Source organism: Cottoperca gobio, chromosome 18 (assembly GCF_900634415.1).
Source record: "Cottoperca gobio chromosome 18, fCotGob3.1, whole genome shotgun sequence".
NCBI classification, from domain to species: domain Eukaryota; kingdom Metazoa; phylum Chordata; class Actinopteri; order Perciformes; family Bovichtidae; genus Cottoperca; species Cottoperca gobio.
Genome location: NC_041372.1, coordinates 13702800 through 13730736, shown reverse-complemented (window position 1 = coordinate 13730736; position 27937 = coordinate 13702800). Strand labels below are relative to the sequence as shown.

The window sequence follows — 27937 nt, the reverse complement described above, 5'->3', positions numbered from 1 at the left end:
GCTTTAAAAAGGTCAACCGTGTCGCTTTCCATCTCTCCCCCACCATCCATCCATCGCATTGTATTTTTGCTCTCATCAGTAACCGGCCCACCGTGCAGTCTAAACCTATTTTTACTTTGTAACTCAAAAACAGCAGCTCATAGTCGTGTTATTCACGGCTCCCCACATGACATGAGCTCTACCCGGCCGGTCTGTGAGCGACTTAAAGTTTCTAGAAACCTCTTCGGGGTTATAAAAGTCAGGAATCTCTGGTCTTCTGATCCGGAGGGTTAAACAGCGGTCACTTAAAGAATTCACAGAGCCTTTTCTTTGAAGGGCACTGACAATATCCAGATTAAAGAAGAGCTCTTTGTGGATTTGGGGCTGAATTAGGTTACAGATTAAGGGTATAGAGACTTCTTTGAATGTATGGTATATAACAAAGCGACCCTTTTCACCCCATGTTTCTTACTTCCCATGACGTCTTTAAACCAACCTTGGACCTTCTTTGTATGTTGGAATGTTTATTACCCATCATGAGGTAGCGGACCTGTCAATCACGAGGTAGTCACGCCCTAAAGCATACCCTGCTTTATCGTCTGGGATTCATTGATAACGAACATCGTGCTGTAATGAAGAAGACTTGAAACTACAGATTGAGACCAGAAACCCTTCAGGAAAATGTTTACTGAGGTAATAAATCAAGAGGGAAGTCGGAACATTTTCTCATAGACTTCTATACAATTTGACATCTTTTTGCAGCCAGTGGAGTCGCCCCCTGCTGGTTATTAGAGAGAATGCAGGTTTAAGATACAGATGTTCAAATCATTTAGTTTAGCTTGTTTGATTCTGTGCTTAATCTCTCAGTGTGTATTTAATGTCGTGGGACTTCTTCACACCTCGACAGAGCTCCTCTCCTTCAGAGCAGAGTGTGGGACTGAAAGCTTCAGACATTCGTCTGTCTGTTTTCAAGATTTGCTTCTGGGATCAGCTTTTGGTGACGATCCAGAAGCTCAATTTCTGCCATTTCACAACGTGTGTGTGTGTGTGTGTGTTCATAATTCTTTGTTGCATTTTAACGACTGTGTTGTGTTCATATGCTGATGGGAAAGTCAGACATCTGGAAACTTCAACATTAGACTGTCGAGTCGTTTTACCGTTCGTCAGGGAAGACATTACAGAGCTAAGTGATATTATTTATAATATTGATTGTTGATGCAGGTTTGGTGTGTGTGTGTGTGTGTGTGTGTGTGTGTGTGTGTGTGTGTGTGTGTGTGGCTGCAATCCAGTGGGCTACCTGACAAGTCCACCTCCACAGAACAAGTCACAAGACTTGCCGTCCTCCTTTCACCTCCCTCCCTCCCTTCTTGTGTTTTCCTGACCTCCTTTTCTTCATCATGCTCCCCCCGTTTTCGTTTCCTATCAACTTTACAGCCCAAAGAAACACAGAGCGCTGCTTCGGGACAAATTGAAAAGAGATGGAGAACACAAAAACAGGCGGGGAGCAAAGAAGACAAACAGTAAAGCTGGGCTGAGGAAGACGGACGATCAAAAGAGCAAAAACATATCCTGGAATATTAGAATCACACATTCCTGCTCGCAGCATTTATTGTTGCATTCTTTGTGCAGAAGCAGGGAGGAGCTGTAGATGACCTTGATCTACAGACGTCTGCTTCTCCCTCTCACCTGCAGGGTTTTATACTGAACTACTTATTAACAAATATTTGTGAATGCGGTCCGACCCGAGCTGACTCGCCTTTAAATCATTCAACGCCTCTTTATTACTATCTGCTGAGCATCCACTCCCCGGCTCCTGTTGCTCCTCTCGTCCCGTCTGTTCCAGCATCTTCACCTCGTTTCTCATTTCTCGTTAGAAAATAAAATCCATAAAGTGGCGGCTACAACCTAGCATGATGAGATATATAGTTACACAGGTCTACTCTTAATGCACAGGACTACTGACATGTTGATTGACAGTGACGTGCACCAATCAGTGTGTCCGTAAGCCTCGTTTAAAATATGTCCTGGAATCCATCCTCCTTCTTCTACCTTCCACCAGCCCTCCATCTGCTCATCTACCTTGGGAGACTGATGGCGAGGAGCGATAACACACAGCACACACACACACACACACACACACACACACACACACACACACACAGCTCAGTGTGCTTAACGTGTCGTATGTGGCTGCTGATAGACGAATGAATGAAGTCATCAGAGCGGCTTCAGAGAGGCGGAAAGATGTTTTGACTGAAGCTGAATGGACTTTAGTGGGAGGCCTCTCCCTCCAGTCCAGATAACAGATTTATAGTTTGCACTTTGTGTTTACCGCCGACATTCTGTGTCAAAAACAGATAAATAAACTATAGTATATTAATATACTATATATATATATATTAATATATATATATAGTATATTAATATATATATATATATATATATAGTATATTAATATATATATATATATATATATATATATATATATATATATATATATATATATATATATATAGTATATTAATATATATATATATATTATACTTCCATCAGTGTCACCAAACACAAATATATTCCACTTAAAATGATATTAAAACAGAAGAAAGCATTAAATCCTCACATTTAAGAACCTGAATCTCTGTAATAATTATTTTAAACTCTTAATATTTTAAGGAATCATTTCAAGTCCTTGTACCCTTAAATATATATAATACAGCGTGTTGTAAACTTATTTAAATGTTTATGCCAAGTCAGATAAACTATATTACAATATTCTCACTGTATTGTACATCTATTATAAAAATCTAAAAGTCAATTAAATCAACAGATAATTAGACATTTGCTCGTTAGTGCTTTTAAACTCCTCGGCGATGAGGGAACGCCGTCAGTATGTTGTGAGGATCTGCTGCTTCTCTCAGCGGTATAATCGCCGTACATTTAATATCTTTGGGGTTACGACGTCACCTCGCAGTCTGGTAAGTTACAAAACGGACATTTCTCTACACTAAACAGTTAATTGACCAATCAGATAAGTTAAAATAGTGACATTAATCAGTTTCTGACGGCAATAAATTCAAATTATGATGAGCGTTTCTTACGGTTTCCTGCACTGAGCAATAAAACACAACAGGTTTTGCAGACACAGAAGAATGCTGACACGTCTGCCCGTCTGTCCTCTCTGTCTTTCTCACAACCTGACTGCCTGGCATGCGTGCAACCGATGCCCGTCTGGCATCCGCCGTGTTAACAAGCATGGGAAAAAGTGAATCCCATCCCTCCTTCTTCCCATAAAGCCTCTTCTCCACAACTTTCTCACTCTTTACACGTGTGAAAAGCATTTCCTGCGGAGGAAACTGGAGGGTTTCAGGGAGATAAAAGTGTTTTATTTGAGATAAACGCTTGTTTATTTGAAGTTCGCTTGTTTTTCTGGTTCCTCGCTTGACCTTGCATCTCATCCCTGGAGGAAAAGCTTCTCTTTGGGAAGAAATACCGGCCTGCAGCAAGCAGGAGCGTAATGATGGAGCGCCCTCTAGTGGCGATGCTGGATCAAAACTGCATTTAACAACGTGCAAACAAGATTAAAACAGTTTTTGATGCCAACTGTGGCCGTGAGACTCTAATTTAATATGTTTTAAATGAGACCGAGAATAAAAGTCTGAATAAATAACGAAACATCCTCATCCGTCTTTCTTGTTGCCCAACAGGCTTGCCATGGATGTGTGGGATCCAAATGTGACTGCAGTGGAGTAAAAGGAGGCAAGGTGGGCTAACACACACACACACACACACACACACACACACACACACACACACACACACACATATGTATACATTATTAAGGAGAAGGGGTGCGTTTGTTTACTGTATCTGTGGCACTGCGTGCAGGGTGAGCGGGGTTTCCCAGGCCTCACCGGACAGCCAGGAGTCCCAGGATTCCCTGGACCTGAGGGGCCGACCGGACCCAGAGGAGAGAAGGTGCGTTGGGGGTCAATTTGAGAGTCGAGAAGAGGGAACCTCACTTTGGTTCGGCCATTTTCTTTTGAGTGCAGTTTTTCGGCATCACTATCACAACAATAAGTGCCGAATATAAAACTAATTCTCCCATTTTAAGACTTAAATGTTTAAATCAGAGTAAAGTCAAAGCTTTGAATAAAATAAGGCGATCAGAGAAGGAAAGAAAACCGTTATTAATCTAATCCAGCGTTCCTTCTTTCAGGGTACCGATGGACCTCATGGATTATACGGTCCAAAAGGAATAAGAGTAAGTGTAAAACCTTTTCACCGTTTCTTCTCTTGCAGCTAAAGTTTACTTCGACTTTAGAGACAGTTAGTAAGTAGATGTACCTGAAGGATTTCATCTTGTAATACCCTCCTCTGACCAACAGATGTCCACATCCCACCTTATCTAAAAGAGCGAGGTTCTAACATTATGACATATCATGCAGCTTCTATTCTTTAAATCATTTGTATTACTTCCCTTCTAACAGGGGCCGTCTGGATTGCCAGGATTTCCAGGAACGCCAGGACTACCCGTGAGTTCTCTCAGCGAGCACGGTTACTTTAAAGACATTTTACTCAAGTACAGGTACAGGTGCAATTGGTAAAAAGAAATCAAAAGTAGGTCAGTTAAATGTGGTTTAAGGAAACAACATATATAAGATGTGCAACAAGCATTAATAAACCACATTAAATATAATCTGACTTTTAATAAAAGTCAAATATCAAAAGCACAGATGAAACTGAAATGACAGCAGAAAGAGAGCCGCTCACTTCCTGTAGTGCGCGCGCGCTCACGCACACACAACGTTGACGTTACAGTGCTCACCTGGTTGAACGTCTCGTGCACCACGTCCGTCCGCTTCTCTTTGCAAAGTATACCTCACTGAAGGTAGAAGAAGTCACCGCTGGAGGATCCATCAGGATTAAGCATGTTGGCTAGCATGCTAGCGAGGCACGTGCACCTGTTGGGTGTGTTTGATTTGGGTCACTTCGCGTGCCGGCAGGGGGGGGTGTTATAAACCAGTGATGAATTAGAGGTAGATGCAACATTCTTCCGAAATAGAATTATCTTTATTATGTTTTATATATTCTTTTGTTCAGTTTACATAATTTATTATGACTTTTTTTATGAAACTTTGGTTTTTACTCTGTAACGGAAATAGTACTTAAAAAACGACTTAAGTAAAATGACTTCCACCCCTGTCTAAAATGTACTGAAACATTTAAATATACAATCATTGCAGACATGTAATCAACTTAATATTACAGAGAAACAAACATATGACTTTAAATGAATCGAATAAAATAATAAATAAAAACAATTAGGATAAATGTTATTATTTTGGATTATGTATTTAAAATGTTGCACATATAATAATACAATTAATTCAATGTTATAACTATCATGTTCAAAATGTAAATCATGTTCTACACTCAATTTTGTTATTAGTTTTACACAATATATAACTAAAAGTAACTGAATGTGTACATATTATATGGTAAAATAAATATGTAAAAAAAAGTACATTTGTTTTTTAATTTCTTACACTGCTCGTCCAAAAACTCAGGAAATGTGTGTGATGTAACTTCCTGTTTACTTCGTGTTTCCTCAGGGTTTGCCCGGGCAGGACGGACCTCCAGGTCCGAGGGGAGTGCCGGGGTGCAATGGGACAAAGGTACCTGTTGAAAAGCTGGAAATAATAAATAAATTAAAAATTGACAAGACGAAATGAGAAAATAAAGATGCTTCTGATATTTTTTTTAAAGGATAATAATTTTGCATCAAATCTAATTTATGCCAGCGTTGAATATCTTTACATTTGGTCCTCTTTTTGTGCAGAAACTTTACATTTGAGTGATTTTTGCCAGATTTGTATTATTCTAAGCCTCTGTAATGCTATGAGATAAACCTTTTATGGCCTTTGACAAAACAAATCTTAACTCAAGGTCCGCTTCCTGAGCATTTATATATATATATATACTGTATATATGGGCTGTGTTTTCATTGTATTGTTCTCTCCAGGGTGACCTCGGTTACCCAGGAAGCTCAGGAATCCCCGGACAGCAAGGACGGCTGGTGAGTTTACAGCATTGAAGAGAAAGTTTGTTTGTTATCAGTCTGTTTAACAATTAATGTTCTTCTTCTTTTTCTCCTTCCCAGGGTCCTCCTGGTCTGCCAGGACAAAAGGTAAGAGCTTCACCTTTTATCATTATTATTGGTGCACAGAGTCCGAGCTTCTACAGGTCTAACGTAACTAAAACACCTGAGTGAAGTAGAACCAGGTAGTAAAAGTAATTAAGGTTTAATGGAAATGTGTTGCAGAACATGGACTTCAGCATCAAAATAAATGTAATATTAATAAAAAAGAAAGAAAGAAAATGCATAAAATTACTAAATTAATTAAATTAAATGTTAAATCCTTCTGTAGTTTATGACTTGAAGCCTTTCCTATAATATAAAATGTATTTCTGCCACATGGTGGTGCTGTTTCATCTGAAACTGACGTCTTCTGTGTAACAGTCTCCTCTGGTTGTGTTGTTCTGCAGGGCGACCCAGGTGATGTGATCTCCACCAATCGTTTCGGAGAGAAAGGAGCAGTGGGATTACCCGGATTACCGGGAAATACTGTGAGTTTCTGTGTATTCATAGTATTCCAACTCGTCCTGTGCAGCCAAACTTTGTTCAAACCCGCTTTTACAGTGGAGATTCAAAAATGTCCAAAGACACCAAATATATCCAGCTGAGACAAGCTGATACATAAAACATACGTCACTGTGTGTTAAAGGTTTTTTAGACATTCTTTTCATTTGAGAGCATTCAAATAAAGACTAATTGTACTGTAAATGAATTATAAGCATATAAAGGCCTTTTTTCTGTGTGTTCATGACAGGGATCTTCCGGACCCCCCGGCTTGCAAGGCCCCCTCGGCCCTCCCGGACCCAGAGGTGGTGAGGTAAAGAAGGCTTCTGCAAAACATATATCACCGTCTAAATTTGTGTATATTAGTTTTTAGTTGAATGACCAATGGAACAATTGAAGTCGTTGCTGTTTTCCAGGGTCGTCCAGGTCCTCCAGGTCTGCCCGGACCAAAGGTGAGCAAAACATATTTTACAAAGACAACCGTGCATTTCCTCTCTTTGTCTTTTTCTCATCCCGTTGAAAGTGAAGTATTCTGAAACTGAGAGTTTGTTGTTTTCCTGTTTCCTCCAACAGGGAAACATGGGGTTGAACTTCCAAGGACCCAAAGGAGAGAAGGTATTTACTGTGTTACCAGTGTTAAAGTTTGACTGGCGTCTCGTAGAATCTTAATTTAAACCCTTAATCTGATCGTGTGTGTGTGTGTGTGTGAACACAGGGGGATCAAGGTCTGCAAGGACCTCCTGGGCCTCCAGGGCAAGTTGGAGAACAGAAGAGGCCACCAGAGACTCAGATCCAGAGAGGAGACAAGGTAATACTGCCAGCCGCCTGCAGCGCTGAGAGACACCCACCTTGCATTAAAGACACAAAACATTAATAACTTTGGTTCAGTTGTTGCTGACAGGCGGCAACAAAGACTTCAGATAGGCAACTTTCCCTTCAGCCACTTGATGGCAGCAGATACTTTGTGCAGCTGTTGCTGATATTCTCACTTGTAGTGATCTTCAATCAGTCAATAGTTTGATTGAAACTTTGAACTCTTTCTCTACAGGGTGACCCCGGGTTTTCAGGTCCTGCAGGTGATCCTGGATATCCAGGACCCCCTGTAAGTATCTATTCCCCACCTGTAAATACCATCACGTTATTGCACATTGCAGGCAAAATGCTCCACTTTATAGAAATGTAAGAACAGAGAACGCCCTGGTCTTAACAGCCATGTTGTTGATGTTGTTGTGGTTGTTGTTGTTGTTGTAGGGTCCCTCAGGTGGCCAGAGAGGAGACAAGGGAGAGCCAGGAGAAGCAGGCAAACGAGTAAGTACAGATCACACATCAAATTGTATTTGATGAAGCATTAAACAATCAACCCTAACCCTTAAACTTACCATTCAAAGAGCTTTTTGAAGACGTCAGGGACAGGCTCCCTTGTCCTTACTTTCCAAACATACTCACTTGTAAGGTCTAGACTTAGAAAGACAGACGAACCTGGAACCCTGATCAGCTTTTCTTCTACCTGCAGGGCAAACCAGGCAAAGATGGCGACCCCGGTTCTTCAGGCTTCCCTGTGAGTTCTGTCAACAAACCAGTAACACTTTTTAATTCCCTTATTCGATCTCTAACTTTCTGTTCTTTCTATTTTCCTTGTTCACTATCAGGGAGGCAAAGGGGATTCAGGCCTGCCAGGTCCTCCGGGCAGGGATGGAGAGAGAGTATGTGTTCTTCAGCTCTGAAAACTATATTCCACAAGTCATAAGGTGATGTCATGGTCATAGATAACGTCTCTCTCTCTTTTTCTTTTAGGGATTCAAAGGTGAGACTGGATACCCAGGCCCACCAGGATTGGTATGTATTCTACATTTCATTTTGCTAAAGAATCAGCAGTTTGCTAAGTTGCCTTGGAGATTTGTTTCTCCCACTGTATGAAACTACTCTTGAGCGAAGCCGTTACAATAGAAGACACTTGTTGTACTTGCAACTACACTCATTTGATCGAGTGTAACTATAAACTCTACTTTCCTATAGTTAAATATTTAGTTAATTTAAAGTGACGAAATATAAAGAAAATATTAAATATCTAATCGTGTAAGTGACTTCTCAGTGCACTACATCTTTCTGACCACTAGATGGGGACATTCAAACATTAAATAATATATATTATTGTACATAAACAAATACAATAATATATTATTGTGAAAAAAAAATACATATTGTATATTAAAAATACAATAATATATATTATTGTGAAGAAAAAAAATACATATTGTATATTAAAAATACAATAATATATATTATTGTGAAGAAAAAAAATACATATTGTATATTAAAAATACAATAATATATATTATTGTATTTATTTATATACAATAATATATATTATTATATATAAATAAATACAACAATATATATTATTGTGAAAAAAAAATACATATTGTATATTAAAAATACAATAATATATATTATTGTGAAGAAAAAAAATACATATTGTATATTAAAAATACAATAATATATATTATTGTATTTATTTATATACAATAATATATATTATTATATATAAATAAATACAATAATATATATTATTGTGAAAAATAAATACATATTGTATATTAAAAATACAATAATATATATATTATTGTATATTAAAAATACAATAATATGTATTATTATATATATAAAACACAATATATATTGTATATTTTCCATATTTATGTTTTTATATGTTAATATATCAAGAAATATGAATATATATATTCATATTCTATGCAGCTGTACCGTAATTCCTCTCTCCTTCCAGCTTTTCTTGTCTTATATATTATTTATTAATAAAAATATATTCTTAATGGAAAAGACTGAATGTGTCCAAAATGTACTTTATTTTGAATTTAGCAAAAATTGTGGAAAACATTTTTTGTTTTCATAAATGTTGGTGGTATTATATTAAAATGATTATTATATCCCACCAGGTTATTGGCGAGCAGGCAGGGGGGCAGGTTGGCTCTAAAGGTGAGCCTGGCTACCCCGGATCATCTGGACACAAAGGAGATAGAGGACCAGCAGGTAAACACACTCACACAGACACAAAACATATATATATTCTGTCTTTTATGTGAAATTAAATTGGATATCTCTTGTTATGGGCATGATGATGTGTTTTTGGATTTGAACCGTGCCCTCCTGTCCTCTTCAGGTTTATCAGGACCTCCAGGAGCACCAGGACCTCCAGCTACTGGTGGTAGTGGGCAGCCCGGATCTCCAGGCTTCCCAGGAGAGAGAGGTCAGAAGGGAGAATCCGGCGTTCCAGGGCTGTCTTTGCCAGGTCCCCCAGGACGTTCAGGGTCCAATGGCGGCCAGGGTCAACCGGGGCCCCCCGGACCTCCAGGCTTTTCCACAGCAAGACAAAACTGCGTTGGTGGAGAGCCCGGGCGTCCCGGCGTGCAGGGAGAGAGAGGTTACCCAGGAGAGTCTGGCCAGAAAGGTGAGAGATGCTGGTGCTCATCAGATGACTAACCATTATCTGTTTATATGATGGCTAAATATAGAATATAGGCTATGAAACAGATAAGTAAGGAAAATATATTTTAGTTAGATTTTCACCAGCTTTAAGATGAAGAAGTAGATTCAATTTAAAATGCTCCCCTGCCACCGCACTAGAAAAGGCTGACGTTAGTAATCTGTTGTTTCAGGTGATAAGGGCGAGACCTGCGTCAACTGCTTCGGTGGTACCAGTGGCATCCCAGGACCCACGGGACCTGCAGGACAACCCGGATTCCCTGGTAACACCACTTCCCTGTCTACTCAACACATTCCCATCAGACATGGCTTTATGTAGAAATGTAATTGTTTCTCACCATGAGCAGTGTAAATCTATTGGATCATTATTACTGTATTTGTTTCCTTCTCCTCCATCAGGATCTCCTGGCGGCCAAGGTGGCAAAGGAGACAGAGGATATCCAGGAACACCTGGTGGTGTTGGACCCCCTGTTAGTACTAACCCTTGAACAGCACTTATCATCTTAAAACAGATATTCAGATATGCTTTGAGCTTTAGATTAAGGTCATAACACCTTTTGTTGTTATTATCTAAAATAATGGCTGGTGCCCCTTCCCTTTCCTCTCCAGGGTACCTCCGGCCCTCAAGGTTCTCCAGGATTCCCCGGAGAGAAGGGAGACCCAGGCGATGCCATCACAGTCAGCGGTGGGAGGGGAGATAAGGGTGACACCGGCTTCCCCGGGTCATCCGGTCTTCCCGGTCTGGACGGTCGACCCGGGCGCGACGGACAGCCTGGATCTCCTGGAGCAAAAGGAACTCCTGTAGGTGGCTTTCACTCCATCATATGAATCCATCCATCCATGATCTGCGTCATAACTAATAATATGCGTTCGACAGGGCTCTCTGCTGGTGAAAGGAGAACGAGGTCTCCCCGGTGACTCGGGTTCCCCAGGTCTTCCAGGAGACAGGGGTCCTCCAGGAGGCCCTGGCTTCGGACCTCAGGGATCTAAAGGAGAAAAAGGTATCCAGGGAGTCTCAGGACGATCTGGAGGTCCCGGTGCACCTGGTAAGAAGACAATTTTATGTAATTTTCAAAAGGTATTTACTTATTGTATTTAAAGGATGTCTATCATTTATTCATTCACTTCATTTCAGTAAGGTAGAACACTGTGATTTCTAATACTGTACGTTCACAAAACTATATTTGTAAGACCAGGACAAGACGCGGCAAGAGCATCTGTTCATCTGCCAAATATTTTCTCCATTAATAGTTGAGTCCTAAAGGCAACATTCAAGTACAGTTGACCTTTAATCTACGAACTGGAATCCTCCATTTAAAAGAAGATGCTTCACTGTTTGCCCCTCTTTATAACAAGAGATCTTGTGAAGTCACCTCACTGACCTTTTGTATCTTTGTCTCCCCCTGCAGGTACTAAAGGTGAACCCGGCCTGACGGTGGCCGAGAAAGGCTTACCAGGACCCAGAGGACTGGATGGCTCTTCAGGACAGCCCGGCTCACCAGGTACACAATCATTGTTATTTTACAGTAAAGGACTTGTGCTCACTCCAGGTGGTGACGCTTGTTTGTGTTGTGTGATTGTCAGGTAGCCCAGGTCAGCCCGGACAGAACGGTTTCCCTGGTTTACCAGGAATGAAGGGTGATCCTGGACTCACAGGCATCGGACTCCCAGGATCCCCAGGAGCTAAAGGTAAAGACACCAATGAACACTCCTCCCATCCTTCTTCATCCCCTATCCTCTTCATCTTCCCTCCACCGTCACATCCTCTTCTCAGTACGTCTTATGCCTCCTCCTCATTCCTTTTCATCCTCCAGGATTCCCAGGTATCCCCGGTCAGTCAGGAGCTCCTGCAGGACCAGGAAGACCAGGAGTAGATGGTCTCCCTGGCCAGCCTGGATTCTCTGGACCTAAGGTATGTAGATGTATAGATGGATTTGCAGCCCTGTTTCTTTTGTTGCAGGTTGATATCAATTACAAGGTATCTCATATACTGTACTGGTACTGTACATTGAATTGACAGTTTGTGTGTGTGTGTGTGTGTGTGTGTGTGTGACAGGGCGAACCCGGCTTTGGCCTTCCAGGCCCCCCAGGTTTACCAGGAGTACCTGGATCTAAAGGATTCACCGGAACAAAGGGAGATCCTGGCTTCCCTGGCGGCCCCGGTTCACCTGGACGATCTGGATTTGATGGCTCTGTGGGAACTAAAGGTATTCTGCCGTTTGATGCAGGCTTACACACACAAATGTATACTCGCACCGCTATCACCTGTCCACCCATAACTCATTACAGCCAACAGTAGGGCGATATGGAGAAGATCAAATATCACTATGTAGTGCTTTCACTAAATATTTACACAATAAGATTTTTGATAAATAATCATCAGTAATGTGGATATATTGTCTAAGTGAGGAAAGGCAAATAATAACACAGCTAGAACAGTCAGTAACACTTTCCTGTAATGCAGCCTTTAAAGCCAGGAATAGAAAACACTTATGAGAGAACATCTAGTCTTGTGTCACGATATCGACATAAGATGGAGTCCTAGCCAACAGTACAGCATCTGCTCTGTCTCTGTCAAGGTGAGGCCGGTACACCTGGTATACCTGGAAGTCGTGGCCCACCTGGATCCCCCACCTCCGGCTCACTGGGGCAGCCAGGCCCCCCTGGACCCTCCGGCCCAATGGGACCCCCAGGTGAGATACATAAGGCTGTATTTTACTGCTTAAGCTTTTCTCAAAATTCTTATTTTCCTTGTGTTTCTTGGAATCGACACATCGACATCGACATCGACACAGTTTGTTTGGAAAGTCACGTGGGACTGTGCATGACGACCCACTTGTCCGTGTTTTGAGCTTGTTGAGGTGTCCATGTGAGCACCACACTGAGGGTTTGTTTGGTCACCAGTGTGTTGGTGATGAAGGTGAATGAATGTGAGTGTTTGCATCACTGTCACCACACTACTGGATGGAAATCGTACCTTGATCTGGGAATCTTCATCTTTTCTTTGCCTTTATTTGAGGGCCACCTTTTTTGTTTTTAAACGCCACAGAAAATGTCGCACCTCGCTCACCCTTCCTTGGCTGCATCCCCATCCTACACTTCTGTGTCTCATAGCAACACACACCAGGTTTCACCATTGTAAGATCGCCCAAGGCTCTTTTCTTCGTGTACACACCAATCGTAAACTAACCATAACGTTTCAGTTCACCGGTATTAAACCTCACACCGCTATTCCTTCGAATGCACACAAATACCACAAACTAAAACAAAAGGTTCAAACACTGAGCATGCATCGGTTGCTGCTGCACGCGTTCAGTGTGCCACCAAGAGTGTTCGAAACCCGGCATCATATAGACCATTTAATGCATTTAATGCGTTTATATACTCCTCGCTTTGAAACACGCCCCTCCCTTACCTGCGCCCTTTGATGCCAAGGCCAGAAAGGTATTGTAACCCAACACTGGTGCTGGTTGATGGCCAGTTAATGTTGAAACATATCTCACGTGACAATGTATGTTTACATTGTAATTTAAATAGTGTCATTTGAGGTAATAAGACTCTTTGTTTTGTGTGGATACATTTAGTTTTTATTGATTTGCTGCTTTGTCTTTTACAATCATCTGCATCTTGACTGTATTGGGCATGGGTCTTAAGACCAGATTTTATTATTATTATTACCATCTAATCTAAAGCCTCAGTTTCTGTATCCAGACAATTAAATCTTGATGTCATCATTACAGGATTCCCTGGATCAAACGGAGGGAAGGGAGACCCCGGCCCTCCAGGTCTAGACATCCCAGGTCTGCCAGGAGACAGAGGAAGTCCCGGTTTCCCAGGTTCCGCAGGATCACTCGGAACCCCAGGACCCCCTGGAGGCCCTGGGCGGGATGGCCTGCCTGGACTGCCGGGTAAAATATAATGCTATAACATCATTAATCTACTCTAGGCTGCAAATAATGATTATTTTCATTGTAGATGAATCTCCTGATTTATTTTTCTCCATTAATCCATAAAATGTCAGAAAATAGTGAAACATGTTCTGTCTGTCCAAAACCCAAAGATATTAACTTTAATATGATATAAAACAGAGAAAATTCAATCAATCAATTATCAAAATGCTTGGTTATGATTTTTCTTTCGATGGACTAATCGTCGCTCTTATCTAAAGTCACTCATGGCTCAGTAGCTAACTGTGCATGCTAAAGGCTAGCTAGTTAGCTTTCTTGCTACTTAATGATGTGATCGCCTCATAGCCTATACATCTTAGATAATATAGACAGAAAACCTCAGTATTGCTTTTCATCATGGCTACCTAGCTGGCTACCCGGAGGGCTAGTTAGGGTTAACTAGCAGTCACTTGTCTTGTGCTTCACTTTCTGATTGGCTGTAGCTGTAGCTAACTATAGCTGTAGCTAACTGTAGCTAACTGTAACTGTAGCTAACTGCAGCTGAAGCTAATTGTAGCTGAAGCTAATTGTAGCTGAAGCTAACTGTACACATAAGATGCGATTGAATATCTATTTGTTTCTTTTCTGCTCTAACATCTCTCTGCTGCTTTGTAACGTCTGACTGGCTGCAGGTACGAAAGGAGACATGGGATCCATGGGAACTCCAGGACCTTCTGGAGGACCAGGAGGACCCGGTGGGCCCGGTGGTTCAGGACAGAAAGGTGTTCACTCATAACTCTTGCATACAGCTCTGAGGCATATATCACACACAGTATTTCTTAAGTTATGTGCCCCTTTGTATTATTTTTAATACAAGATTACAGTATGTTAAAGGAATATAAGATGACACAAGTTTTACTGATTGTTTTAACATTTGTAAACACGGTTTAGAGTTTGAAATCCATGCGAAAGCATATAAAAAACATTTTATCTAAAGGATTAATGATATGATATTTTCATGCTTGTTTTGTTTGTTTTGATGTTGATGTAACAAAAAAAGAGGAGTTCAGTTCATGAAAGTTTTAATAGAGAATAAAGAAACAAAGAACTTCTCTGATCCCCACATTCTCCTCTCCAGGTGAAACTGGATTCTCAGGCAGAGACGGCGTTCCCGGCGGTCCCGGTGGTAAAGGAGAGAGAGGCGACCCCGGCGTCCAGGGACCCCCAGGAAGCAGCCAGCCACCATTGGCCACAAAGGGAACCAAAGGAGATCCAGGACTACCAGGTACGGCTGAAAACACCTTCACTGAACACATAATATAACACACTTTAAAAGTAAAGCTATTCAATTACTACCCATCGTGTTATTAAATACACATTATATTTGTGTTCTACAGGTGGACCAGGTCTTCCAGGTCAGAAAGGCATCCCTGGTCTCTCCGGTGACCCCGGCCTGTCAGGATCAGACGGACGCCCTGGACTCCCCGGACCACCAGGTATGTGTTTTGGTCCCAACACACACACACACACACAGACACACAGACACACACACACACACACACACACACACACACACACACACACACACACACACACACACACACACACACCAATGCTAAATAAATACAAACATGTAACTGGTTTCCTAACGTGTTGTTTTCACTGCTGTAGGTCCCAAGGGAGATTCTGGAATCCCAGGAGGCCCAGGGGGTCCTGGAGGTTCAGGAGCTAAAGGCGGCATGGGAGAAATGGGATTTCCAGGTGGGTTTGAACTCATGGTCTCATAGTTGGTATTTGGGCCCGTTCGCACCTGCCTCATTTGGTCTGGACCCTTTGTCTTGTTTTCTATTGTGAAAAAATGTCTTGGATGGTTCGTACTTTCGGGACAATTACAAGAAGTTCTGCTATCCTCATGTCATAAGAGTAGAAAGAGCCTTTTTTTATCAAATAGCTGACCGCTTAGTGTGTACGTGTTCTATCCAACACCTGATTCCTTTGCCAAAAATGCTGATGTCAAACTTTGATGATGTCACAGGACCGTCAGGGCAGAAGGGCTTACCAGGTCAGCCAGGTAGGTCTGGAACCCCGGGACAGTCAGGAGGACCTGGTTTCCCTGGAAGCAAAGGTGAACCAGGCTCTGCAGGAGTTGGACCACCCGGATCATCCGGATTTAAGGTACAGGACTCGACCACTGAAATTTCCTTCTTTGAAAAAGTGCACATTTTAGGTTTGCATCTAATTTTCTTTGGAATATCTCTCACAGGGTGAACCAGGTCAGCCAGGGTTCCCAGGAAGTTCAGGACTTAAAGGAACTCCAGGATCACCCGGTCTCTCAGGAATACCAGGAGGACCAGGTATTAAAGGCGACCCCGGACTCCCAGGATTCCAAGGTAAGTCTGAAGTTTGACTACAGCTAGCTTTAAGAAAGTCATAGATGAAGTACATACATGACGCTGTCTAATACTATTAAATAAGTGTGCAATTTACGCCAATTTCCAGTTGTGTTGAGAAGGTAAGACAAAGCAACATTTCCTCCGTCTGCTCTCCTGTCAGGTTCTCCCGGTATCCCCGGTCCTAAGGGTCTCGACGGTGGGCCCGGTGGCCCAGGTCTCACTGGAGCTTCCGGTAGACCAGGAGAGTCTGGCAGACCAGGAGGATCAGGATCGCCAGGAGAGAAGGGTCAGGCAGGTCGGGACGGGATCCCAGGACCGGCTGGAGTCAAAGGAGACCCAGGTCAGTCCCTGGTCAACATGCTTAACTGTAAATTCTAAATGTGCTATGTAGTATATGTAGTTTAGTTTTCATTTGGATCCACTTCTGATTCATGTCTCCTCCAGGACTTCCTGGTTACGGTGGACCCGGTGCTCCTGGGCTTCCAGGGTTACCAGGTGAGCGACCATCCACTGAATAACAGTTTTGTGTGTTGGGATTATTGTCTCTGCACTGATGTGACAATCTCCATTTTATTCTCCACTAAGGCTCAAAGGGAGACCCAGGTCTCTCCGGCTCATCTGGCAGTCCTGGTTTCCCCGGGCCTAAAGGAGATGCTGGTTTCCCTGGCAACTCTGGTCCTTCAGGCAACAGCGGCCCTCCTGGGCCTCCAGGACTGGCTCTGCAGGGCCCCAAAGGACTCCATGGACCCCCTGGACCACCCGGAAGAGCAGGTAAAGCATTTGGATATAGTATTTGTCACCACATGTACTGCCAGAAATTGCTGCCTGGTTTTTTTTTATAAACTCCGTCAGACCTAGAATTAAGGGTGGTTTGATTTACTCACCTACACTAACAGGTGGGTGGGGTTTATTTTGTGGGACATTCAAAGCTGGCTTCACTTACTGTGAAAGTATTAAAACTTGCTTGTGATATGTGACACAGTTTCACGTTTTCAATCAGGAAGTGTTTTTAAAGCTTCTCTGTTGTAGCTCGTTTGCACCGCCGGGTGCTTTTTGAGATCCATTCATAAACTGAAAGGATAATCTGGACTCTTCAAAGGGCTTTCGACTCTACGACCGTGTAAAAGGCTCATTGTAGGTAAAAAATAAAATACATTTATGACTTTATAATTGAAGAGAATATTTAATAAAGAAATTGTACATTTGTGTTTTCTTTCTTGTAAATTTACCACTTTAATCTCAAAGATGTTCATCTTTAACCGTAGAACTTTTTTCTTTTGACTTTTTTTACTCATATCTTTTTGAAAAAATATATTTATGCCTACAATGCCCCTAATGCGCCGTCGTACGACATGTTCTATAATGTAACTTAAAGGTAAAAGAGTTCACTGTGATTGTTTACTTATTGCAAGTAAGTTTCAACAAATACAGCCTGTAGTTGAAAACAAACAAAACCACCTGCAGAATCCTGCACTTAATTTGCAGTACAAACATGGAATTTACCCACTAAAGAAAAGACACTACTGGTAAATATTGTGAATTGACTATATTCAGTTCTCCTAAAACCAGACAGCAAATGGCAGAAACTGCACTTATAAATGTGAATGCTTTCATCTCCATGTCAGTTGATTTGCATGGGACGTTGTCGCACCAATCGTCACCACCACTGGCGTAAGAGCCACGTCACTGTCTGAGCACCACCTGTTGAGTCATTGTCAAGAACACTGAGCACGGATGATAAAAGGAAATGTCGGGGCGCTCCTCCGGGTTTTAACCCCTATAAAGAGCATGTGTTTATGGCACTTTGTGGTTTCAACATCATCCAGTTTTCTTTGTCTTTTATCCACCAATCCATCCGTCCTCATGTCTTCCTCACCCCCCTGCCCTCTTCTCCCACAATGGGGGAAGCTGTAACCTATCCATCTCTCCACAGCCCTGAAGTACTGTTTGTGTGTGTGTGTGTGTGCTCATTGTACCCAGTGTGTGTTCATTGTTTGTTTGTTCGATCATTTTGAAGAAATATTGGTGTAAAACAGCTGAGCCTGAGACAAACAAAAACCTCAACACTTTTGTTGCTAACAATTAAAGCCCCTGAAAACCTGATTTCAAATCTTCAGTATTTTTCTAAAAGCTTACATAATATTGACTAAATGAGCAATAATCAAACTAGGTATTACTTTTAAGAGTTTAACACTCAAAAACTCAGCTAATGTTTGTGAAAATTAACAAAAAAGATAATAAGAAAATAGGCTTTCAGGGCCTTTTTAACAAAAACGTTAATTATTCAGGGTAATATCAGATTTTTCTGCAACCGCGCTACTATAACATACACTTTAGTTTAGTAGTTGAGTATTTGCTTCAGGCTTTGCTGTCTTGTGTTTTGTCCCACCAAATCAGTCATCTGCATGGACACTGTTTGTCCCAACAAAACACACTCACAAACATATAAATTGAGAACAAGTCAAACACACTGCTGAGAAAGTGGACAGGCCTGACACACTACCTTATACACAGGATGATGCGTGGAGGATGATGCAGAGTATGATACAAGCATCTAGCATCTGAAAAAAAGGTTCAAATGCAATAAATTAGGGTAGTTTTTTAATTTCTAATGTGTCTATGAATGTACAAATACATTAAAAAAAATAATACATGTAAGCATATACTCAAACGTGTAGCATGCATAGCACTCTATGTAGAGTTTGAAATTAATTATAACCGTATTATTTCTGGATTTCTTTATATTTCTGTTATAAAACAGTTGTTGAAGCCTATAAAATATTAATAAAAAAAAAACAAGAAATAAGACATTTTTTAACATTTAGAGAAAAATAATTACAATTTAAATTAAAGTACATTTTTAATTAAGCTGATTTGCATGTTTTCTCCCAGATTGGACTTCATATTTATATAAAATATTTATAAAGATGTAACTTGAACACACTATAAGCCTCAACAGCAAGATCTTGTGTCCTATTGATAATATCGTGTCAGCCCTGACCCACACCAGCACTGTGTTAGGCTATAAAAAGACACATGATTGTTTTTCTGGGTCACGAAATGAAGCTATGATATTTTACCCCCTGTGTTTCCTGTGGCTTGGCCCCACCCACTGCGGTGTGGCCCCGCCTCCTCATGTGATGACACGTGCATCCGACCGCCACAGGTCCCGCAGGTCAGATCAACGGCGTCCAGACGTCTCCTGCACGTTCCTTACAGCACCACTGACTGTTTATCCCCACTCTCTGATCTAAAGGGAACACCTTTCTGCTGGGAAATCACTGCATTTTCTCTTTATTTCTTCTTCTAATGACTGTCTTCTTTCACTTTCCATGCACTCTGATGGTAGTATAATGCACCTCAAGTAAGCACCTTTTTTTTGTTTTTAAGAAAAGAAGTTTCGCACAGTAGTTGATTTTAAAACTCACAGTAGTTTTCTGGCACAATTAGCATGTTATCTGGATCATTCTGTGAAATACAAATCTAACATGCAGAATGTGTTTTGCATATAGCATCATACAGTTTGTGCACAAAGACGCACCTTAATGAAACTAACTCACCTGAAACATGAATCATTGATTTTAGTTTGTGTCACATACTGTTATTCTAGTTCTGTTGGATTCTACTGAAATTGTGTTGTTTTTACGTAAGTGCTTTTATAATCAACCAGCAGTATCTCACAAATCCCAAAATGTCCTCCAACTCACGGTTATGAGTCTCTCCCTGAGGGTAACATGGTGGAGGAACAGGAGCCTGCATCCACGCAAGCCGCTCTGTGATCTGAGCGAGATGCTATCATGCTAAATGCTACATGTTTTCGTGTCAGTTCAGCGCGTTAGCATGCTAACAACTAGCACTAAACACAAGCTGAGGATAAAAGGAATCTCATTAGTTTGCTGGTATTTGGTCAAAAAGCTAAAAGTTTGACCTCATGATGGCGCTTAGAGGAATAGTTAATGCTTCACTAAAGTTATTAAAAATATATCCTGAGGAGATAATGAATGTTGGAACTACATTTCGTATCAATCCATCACAAAGAGTTAGCAAACCGCTCTGTGATCTGAGCGAGATGCTATCATGCTAAATGCTACATGTTTCCGTGTCAATTCAGCGCGTTAGCATGCTAACAACTAGCACTAAACACAAGCTGAGGATAAAAGGAATCTCATTAGTTTGCTGGTATTTGGTCAAAAAGCTAAAAGTTTGACCTCATGATGGCGCTAGAGGAATAGTTAATGCTTCACTAAAGTTATTAAAATATATCCTGAGGAGATAATGAATGTCGGAACTACATTTCGTATCAATCCATCACAAAGAGTTGGCAAGACATTTAATTAAAAAACACAAATGTCAACATTATGGCATTTGTTCTAGACAAAAAGTCAAGGGATCACAAATTAAGCTAATTATTGGAAATGTTCTTCTACTGTGTGACCTCCAGGGGGAACCATACATTTTAAAACCTCAGCCGTGAGCTTGGAGCACATGTTGAAACGTGGGAACTACTTTATCACTTTTACTAGAGCAAGATAAACAGCAGCTCCTACAGCTGCACACTCAACATTACATGAATATAAATCATTTCTCACAAACACAGCAGTGTGCAGTGGAGCTGTTGAAGTGGTGGAGCAGCTTCTTTGGTGTATACCTCGTCGCTACTTAAAGACGATATATCGTGTTCAGTGTTTCTGTACTGATGCTTGCTTCTGTCTAAACTTCCTCTTCTTTTTTTGCCCTGTGCCGTCAACCCGGCTTCGCTTTACCTGGGAATTCTGGGAAACCTAGGTCCTCCAGGTTAGACTCCAGCGGCTTGATGGTTTTGATACATGCTGTGGTACATGCTCTGTGTGGGGGAAGCCAAGGGTTTTAATGCGTCTCATGCATTGAGGTCGATTCACTTCAAACGCTCTGCGTTAAAAGTTTTTGCAGACTTGAATTTGAAATATCTTTATGGCTAAATATTTTTGAACTTCAAAGACATTTATTGCTTTGCAGATGTTTTTATCCCAACTCTTATCTCTTGATCTTAATCATAATACGTTATTGAGTATTATGGTGTACAGGTCAGTCTTTATTTAGGAGCAACATACAGTACGGAGAGTGTGAGTGAGTGAAAATCGTTTTGACCTTTCTTTACCCTGCAGGACATGCTGGACACTCAGGACTGCTCATAATCAAACACACACACACACACACACACACACACACACACACACACACACACACACACACACACACACACAGAAAACTGAAAATACTCCAATTGTTTCACTCCAGGTTTTTGTTGCAAAGGTTTCCATGTATGATATTTAAGTTGACATCTGAGATATTCTTTTTGTGTGTTACGCTGTATAATTATTTTAACATATAGAAAGTGCAGGTGTACAGGCTGCGACCTTTCTTCTATCATTCTGTACCTAACCCTTGTCTTTTGGCGTCTGCGTATGAAGGTTCCTCTGGCCCCCAGGGTCCCCGTGGGCCCTCAGGAAGCGGCGGCGTGAAGGGAGACAAGGGTATTCCCGGCGCTCCTGGCCAGCCCGGCTTCTCGGGACAGAAGGGAGATGGTGGCACTCCCGGATTCCCAGTAAGATCATTTAGCTCAATTTGCTCTCTTGAACTTGTGAAGTTGGGACGGTGAGATGTAACCGACTTCTTTGTTCCCAGGGTTCCTCTGGTCTTCCCGGCGGCTCTGGTCAGAAGGGAGATATCGGTCTGCCTGGCGTTCCTGGATTCCCTGGTTAGTCCACATTGCTGTAACGGCGTTTTCACATCCGTCCTACTATCCAAAACTGTCATTTGATCCTGTGAATTCATCGTGAGCAAAAACCCAACATTTGTATCATTTGTGTTTTTGCCAGGACCGAAGGGAGACTCGGGACTCCCCGGTGGCAGCGGCCTCCCTGGAGATCCTGGAGACATTGGAGCCACTGGTGGGTGAACTCGTTTACCTGTTGCAGTGAATATATATTTAAATATTTAGACTTGCCTTTTTAAAATCAGTTAAATGTCTCATAAGGCGATAAAACAATCTCAAAACGGAATCTCATGTGACCTCTAGGCCCTCCTGGTGACCCCGGTGTACCTCCCACTCCCATCGTGGTGAAGGGAGAGCGAGGACCCTCTGGACCTCAGGGCCTGCCTGGCAGTCGAGGAGCACCTGGTTCTCCAGGACGTGAGGGACTTCCAGGTGAGTGAATGTGAACTCTTTGATGGGACCTGAAGAAGGTCACGGGACAGTCGGGGATGAGAAATCTCTTGATATCCATGTCCAACTTCTTTAAAGATTCTAGCAACAGATGTGTTTGGCTCATCTTCTCTCTCCCTGATCTCAGGTCAACCTGGGGACCCCGGGGATTCTGGTCTGGAGGGTCCTCCTGGCTTCAGCGGCCCCGGCGGCAGGAAGGGAGACAACGGACCTGCCGGTCAGCCTGGTGAGTGAAACAGGAAGTAGACGTACAATCCCAACTCCATAGTAGCACGTTTCTGTGGTGAAGAGGGATTACATGAGGCGGATTTGCTACCACTTAATTAACATCTTACATAAAACTAGAAACATAATGTGACTTAGTGATTGAATTAAATTGTTTTCAATCTCTCTGATCTCCTAAACTCCAACTGTCGCACGTATTTCTAATACACGTCTCTCCCCTGATCCTAGGTCAGCGTGGCTACCCCGGCCCCTCTGGTTCAGACGGTCCACAGGGTCTTCCCGGTTCTCCAGGATCTGTGTCTGCAGCCCACGGCTTCCTCATCACCCGACACAGCCAGGCGCACGAAGTGCCCTACTGTCCCGAGGGAACCAGCCTCATCTACGACGGCTACTCCCTGCTGTACGTGCAGGGCAACGAGAGGGCGCATGGACAGGACCTTGGTACGAAGGAGTTTTGTTTTACTAAACCTTCACAATCTCATTTCGTCATCATGTATTTGACCTTCTTTATCTTCCTTTTGTTCCAGGCTCGGCCGGCAGCTGTCTGCGCAGGTTCAGCACCATGCCTTTCATGTTCTGCAACATCAACAACGTCTGCAACTTCGCCTCCCGCAACGACTACTCCTACTGGCTGTCCACGCCTGAGCCCATGCCCTCGTCCATGGCCCCCATCACCGGAGAGGGCATCAAGCCTTTCATCAGCAGGTAGGGATGGAGATAGAGGGAAGAAGAAGAAAGAGAGGAGTAAAAGGTGTGAGGTGTTTTAATTGTACAATCCTGTGTGTAGGTGTTCAGTGTGTGAAGCTCCAGCCATGGTGATCGCAGTCCACAGTCAGACCATCCAGATTCCAACTTGCCCCGCAAATTGGGAAGCTCTGTGGATAGGATACTCCTTCATGATGGTAGGACATTACACGTATATGCTGTCAGCTGATCGGCTAATCGGTCTCAGATATCCGCTGGTCAAATTTACACGCATGTGCCGCCTGATGGTTTTACACACACAGACAGGAACAGGAGTGAAGCTACAGCTATGCTAAGCCAGGGAGGTCCTGTAACTTGGTGCAGTTTTTACAAAACATTATGAACAACCTGAAATTTCTTAAGAAGAAAAGTTGCAATTTTAACAATATTACGCCTCATTTTATAATTTACACATGTGTGTTACAACTTACTGATCACAGTGAGTTGTACAAAGGCACAACACCTTTAGTCACAGGTATCCGGAACAGCACTTTACTTTATGATCAAAACAACTAATGTTTACACTTTGCACATCCTGCGGGCCGGATTGGACCCTCTGGCGGGCCGGTTTTCGATTTTAGTTCTTAGAAAGAACAGAATCAGCATTACTGACATAAATACACACATTTGCACCTTTGCTTACAAATTGCCTTTAAACATGTCGGTAACATCCCTGCTACATGCTGAACCCCTCCTCTATCTTCTTCCCTCTCCTCCCCAGCACACCAGTGCAGGTGCAGAGGGCTCCGGTCAGGCCCTGGCCTCCCCCGGCTCCTGCCTGGAGGAGTTCCGCAGCGCCCCCTTCATAGAGTGCCACGGCAGAGGGACGTGCAACTACTACGGCAACTCCTACAGCTTCTGGCTGGCCACTGTCGAACCCTCTGAGATGTTCAGGTACACTTACAAATACCAGCAGGGCAGTTTAGTGATTAGAGAAGCTGGGCGGTAACCACTCGTTAATTTCACTGTTTATATATCTGATGTAATAGTTATACACACATCCATCTCTGTATCTTAACCACCTCCCCCCTCTTTGGCCCTCACAGGAAGCCGCAGTCGGAGACTCTGAAGGCCGGTAACCTACGGACGCGCGTCAGCCGCTGCGTGGTCTGCATGAAGAGGACGTAACGGCACACGGCAACGAGCAAACCCACCGTTGCCGGGGATGCACTATCAATAATCAGATGATGGGGGACAAGTAGGGAGGGGGGAGGGGCGGCGGTGGTCACGGTGACGGATAGGCCGTTGCGGTGGAATTCCAATGGTGCGTTTGTCTTCCGGAAAAAACTTACAACTTAAATAATGGTGCTACTGTGCGACACAGCTTAAAAAAAAGAAAAGAAAATACTTACGTAAATAAATCTTACATTTATTCTTTGTTTCTCTTAAGAAGTACCTCAAAGTGAAAGCAGAAAACAATCTCCACTAAATGGTGCCACGACGGATGTGTGACGACTAAAGAGCATTCTTCATTCTTTTCCCTTCTTTCTTTTATAAAAAAAAAAAAAAAAGAATCACTTTTGATGAATTGTGATTTTGTTTTTGGCCTTATCGATGAGGAGTGGATGCTCTCCACTGTTACCAAATCGGCACTTTGACTTCGGAACATCCAAGATGAGAGACGCACTGACGATGAGCTTTCCTTAGCGAGACTGCCTTTTTTATTACTAGCTCTTCATTCACACTCTTTCTCTCTCTTTCTGCGTCGTCTTCCTGTCGTTAAACGTCACATTTGGTGGTACTAACCCTGCTGTAGCCCGCCTTCTAACCATCACACTACACCTTCTTTCTCTTACTTTTGTTTTTGTAAGTAATAAAATGTGTATATTGTGTAAAACACTTTTTTGTTTTTAGTGTATTAGGTCCTGAATCGGTACCAGCTGTTTGTTATAAGACAATTTTCCAGGTTCTTTTTAGCTCACACAATCACGCGTTCACACACAAATACACACACACACACTTCATCGCTCACTGACACACATTGACTCAGATATTGTACAAAGTAAGGCTTTTATGAATGAAACAGTATTTTATATATAATAAATATATATTTGAAAAAAGAGGATAAAAAGGTATATAAACTTTATTCGGCTGTGGGGAGATTGTTCACTGTTTTCAAACACAAACAAAAGGTCAGGCCGAAAAAATTAATCCAACTACTGAGCACAGACGGAGCCATTTTCCCAAAACATAACAGTCTTGTATGATATTAACGATGCCAATCGCTTAAACATTTTGTATTCAAATTGTAGAATTGATGAATGTTAAACTGAAATAAAGGGGATTTGCTTTTAGGTAGTCTAATGATTGGGGAATGTTACAGATATTTGGCTCCTTGATTAGAAAACCTTGATATTTGTTTTGTGTTTTTTAACATTTCCAGGTGCTGGGCTTAACTTGTAAAAAAAAAAAGAGGGCCTGAGGTTTTGGGGAATATTTTGCACCCAAAACCTTAAAATCCACTTCCGCTGGCTTGAATTTGTATCCAAAATCAGTAAAAGTGTTCACACTCGACGCTGTGGAAACACAAGCTGAAGTGTCTGTACATTTGAATCAGGTGTTAACGGTGCCTGATGTGACGTTTCTCTCACGTCAGGTGTTCAGACTCCCGATGTACTGAAAGTCTACAAGAGCTGTTTTAGGGGGGAAGAATTTTGTTTCCTGTGATTTTATTGTTATTTTTATTTTTTCAAAACTGCGTTTATGAATTCTAATTATGTCAACCTGGGGGGCGATTAAAAATGTGTATTTTGTTTTTTTCCTTTTGTTTTCATGTCATGTTATCCAGAAGTTGTTATAAACTTTTAAGACTGAAATAAATACTATGTCCAAAGTGCTGTCTTCTGAAAATGTATGATTATGCCGAGAGAGAATAGAAGAATCTCGTACTGTGGAAAAGCAGCATCATGAACTTTTTAAGGTTGTTACGCTGACGGTATTTCCATTATAAACATTTGTAGTGTCGTCTGAGGGGTCATGAGATTAATGAGGGAAGAAGAAGAAAAGTAGTTATTGGATAATATGACTTCTTCTTCCCATGGGAGAAGTTTCGAGGGGAAATGTATCTTTGCTGGAACTGCTAACACCAAGAGGAAGTGTCCCTCCACGACTGTAGGAGTCGGCACATTGGGATAAACAAGGCGGCACTAATACTCCACGTTGGTACCGTTAAACTGTAGATCATTAAAAGTGCAGCAGTGAAACCTCACGTGATGGTAAACCATGTGGCATTTCTGTTTGTTCCATGTATTCATTTCTTCATGAACTTGAGTCACAATTAAGAGCTTCACGTTCATCAATTGTGCATTTGTTTTATTCCGAAGACGTTTAGCTCCTCAGGCCTTCAAGGTCAACAATAAAAGTGCATATTAACATAGCCTACTGTTCATATGAATGAACTATGAATTGAGTATGTAGCGTGTTCAGCATAGTATGTGGATTTTATGTACACGAGAAATACACCGGATGTCGGATTGTGAGGTAGACCAGTGGTCCCACACATGCGAGTGCACTGAGAGCGTCATACTTAGTGACTAACCGTGTCGCTAAGAGAAGAAACCTTTTACTATTGGTGAAGAATTTATCCGACTATATTGGACCGGCTCGTTGCAGAGACACAAGCTCAGGGCTCCCACTAACTCAGCGTAATGCTGAGTTTTTAATGCACTTTATATTTGTTTTTATGCCGGCTATATCGTTTTATTTCGTCATATATTTCGGGACCCCCTCCCCCCCGGTCCGCGAACATATTGTTTTACATGAAACCGGTCCGTGGCATAAAAAAGGTTGGGGACCGCTGAGGTAGACTGTTGGCGAGCAACGTTACAGGACAGTTCAGAGGAAAAGCGTGGAAGCTCACATAATAAGTAGAAAACACATTTAGCTCTGCCTTAGGCTGGAAAAGTGTAAATTGACATTTGCATACTTTTTAAAATATTATATATATTCCTGCTGCTATAATAATGTTCCAGTAATTATCCTGATTATTTAATGGCTGATATCAAATCTGGATTAAGACGGTTGCAGTTATTTTGATGATATTAAATAGGTTTTGTTTTCTCTCCACAATTTGCAGTTTTATATCTTTGCGCTTTTGGATTATATCAGATTAAAAGCGCAAAATTAAAGCTGTGTTAGGCAATTTTATTATTCCTCTCTTGGTGGTAATCATACATTTACAAGACAGCACTTTGGACACAGTAGTTGATTTCAGTCTTGAAGGTTTGGGGGACAGAAGGTATTCATATAACACTTTAATATACTCCTGAAAAGAAAAGCCTGGACACCCACCCTCTGTTTTAATAGGAGAAACTGCATTTCCTAATGAAATACTGTATGAAACAGATTCTTAAGAGTTAGTTTT

General features: G+C 41.9%; 1 protein-coding gene across 3 annotated transcripts in view; it reads left to right on the top strand.

Annotated features, from left to right (window-relative positions):
• The window catches only part of col4a5 (collagen, type IV, alpha 5 (Alport syndrome)), a 31379-nt gene extending 4972 nt beyond the window's left edge, over positions 1 to 26407 (top strand). The window contains exons 2-51 of one of the 3 annotated variants that reach the window (XM_029454545.1): positions 3684 to 3740; positions 3865 to 3954; positions 4196 to 4240; positions 4467 to 4511; positions 5592 to 5654; positions 6002 to 6055; positions 6140 to 6166; positions 6526 to 6606; positions 6870 to 6932; positions 7036 to 7071; positions 7193 to 7234; positions 7335 to 7427; positions 7668 to 7721; positions 7871 to 7927; positions 8133 to 8177; positions 8269 to 8322; positions 8414 to 8455; positions 9574 to 9667; positions 9798 to 10085; positions 10294 to 10383; positions 10520 to 10590; positions 10730 to 10921; positions 10998 to 11166; positions 11530 to 11622; positions 11705 to 11809; positions 11935 to 12032; positions 12177 to 12327; positions 12700 to 12813; positions 13861 to 14028; positions 14700 to 14789; positions 15146 to 15292; positions 15405 to 15503; positions 15679 to 15768; positions 16043 to 16182; positions 16271 to 16397; positions 16561 to 16740; positions 16845 to 16895; positions 16986 to 17171; positions 19567 to 19575; positions 21186 to 21194; positions 21851 to 21984; positions 22065 to 22137; positions 22259 to 22330; positions 22459 to 22587; positions 22733 to 22831; positions 23059 to 23271; positions 23358 to 23535; positions 23618 to 23732; positions 24296 to 24468; positions 24621 to 26407. In XM_029454545.1, coding sequence (XP_029310405.1) covers positions 3684 to 3740; positions 3865 to 3954; positions 4196 to 4240; positions 4467 to 4511; positions 5592 to 5654; positions 6002 to 6055; positions 6140 to 6166; positions 6526 to 6606; positions 6870 to 6932; positions 7036 to 7071; positions 7193 to 7234; positions 7335 to 7427; positions 7668 to 7721; positions 7871 to 7927; positions 8133 to 8177; positions 8269 to 8322; positions 8414 to 8455; positions 9574 to 9667; positions 9798 to 10085; positions 10294 to 10383; positions 10520 to 10590; positions 10730 to 10921; positions 10998 to 11166; positions 11530 to 11622; positions 11705 to 11809; positions 11935 to 12032; positions 12177 to 12327; positions 12700 to 12813; positions 13861 to 14028; positions 14700 to 14789; positions 15146 to 15292; positions 15405 to 15503; positions 15679 to 15768; positions 16043 to 16182; positions 16271 to 16397; positions 16561 to 16740; positions 16845 to 16895; positions 16986 to 17171; positions 19567 to 19575; positions 21186 to 21194; positions 21851 to 21984; positions 22065 to 22137; positions 22259 to 22330; positions 22459 to 22587; positions 22733 to 22831; positions 23059 to 23271; positions 23358 to 23535; positions 23618 to 23732; positions 24296 to 24468; positions 24621 to 24702 — 4977 coding nt within the window. In that variant the 3' untranslated portion in view covers positions 24703 to 26407. The remainder of the gene's footprint in view (positions 1 to 3683; positions 3741 to 3864; positions 3955 to 4195; positions 4241 to 4466; positions 4512 to 5591; positions 5655 to 6001; positions 6056 to 6139; positions 6167 to 6525; positions 6607 to 6869; positions 6933 to 7035; positions 7072 to 7192; positions 7235 to 7334; positions 7428 to 7667; positions 7722 to 7870; positions 7928 to 8132; positions 8178 to 8268; positions 8323 to 8413; positions 8456 to 9573; positions 9668 to 9797; positions 10086 to 10293; positions 10384 to 10519; positions 10591 to 10729; positions 10922 to 10997; positions 11167 to 11529; positions 11623 to 11704; positions 11810 to 11934; positions 12033 to 12176; positions 12328 to 12699; positions 12814 to 13860; positions 14029 to 14699; positions 14790 to 15145; positions 15293 to 15404; positions 15504 to 15678; positions 15769 to 16042; positions 16183 to 16270; positions 16398 to 16560; positions 16741 to 16844; positions 16896 to 16985; positions 17172 to 19566; positions 19576 to 21185; positions 21195 to 21850; positions 21985 to 22064; positions 22138 to 22258; positions 22331 to 22458; positions 22588 to 22732; positions 22832 to 23058; positions 23272 to 23357; positions 23536 to 23617; positions 23733 to 24295; positions 24469 to 24620) is intronic. The other 2 variants (XM_029454546.1, XM_029454547.1) reach the window with 2 other exon arrangements.
• Positions 26408 to 27937: the final 1530 nt, after the last annotated feature.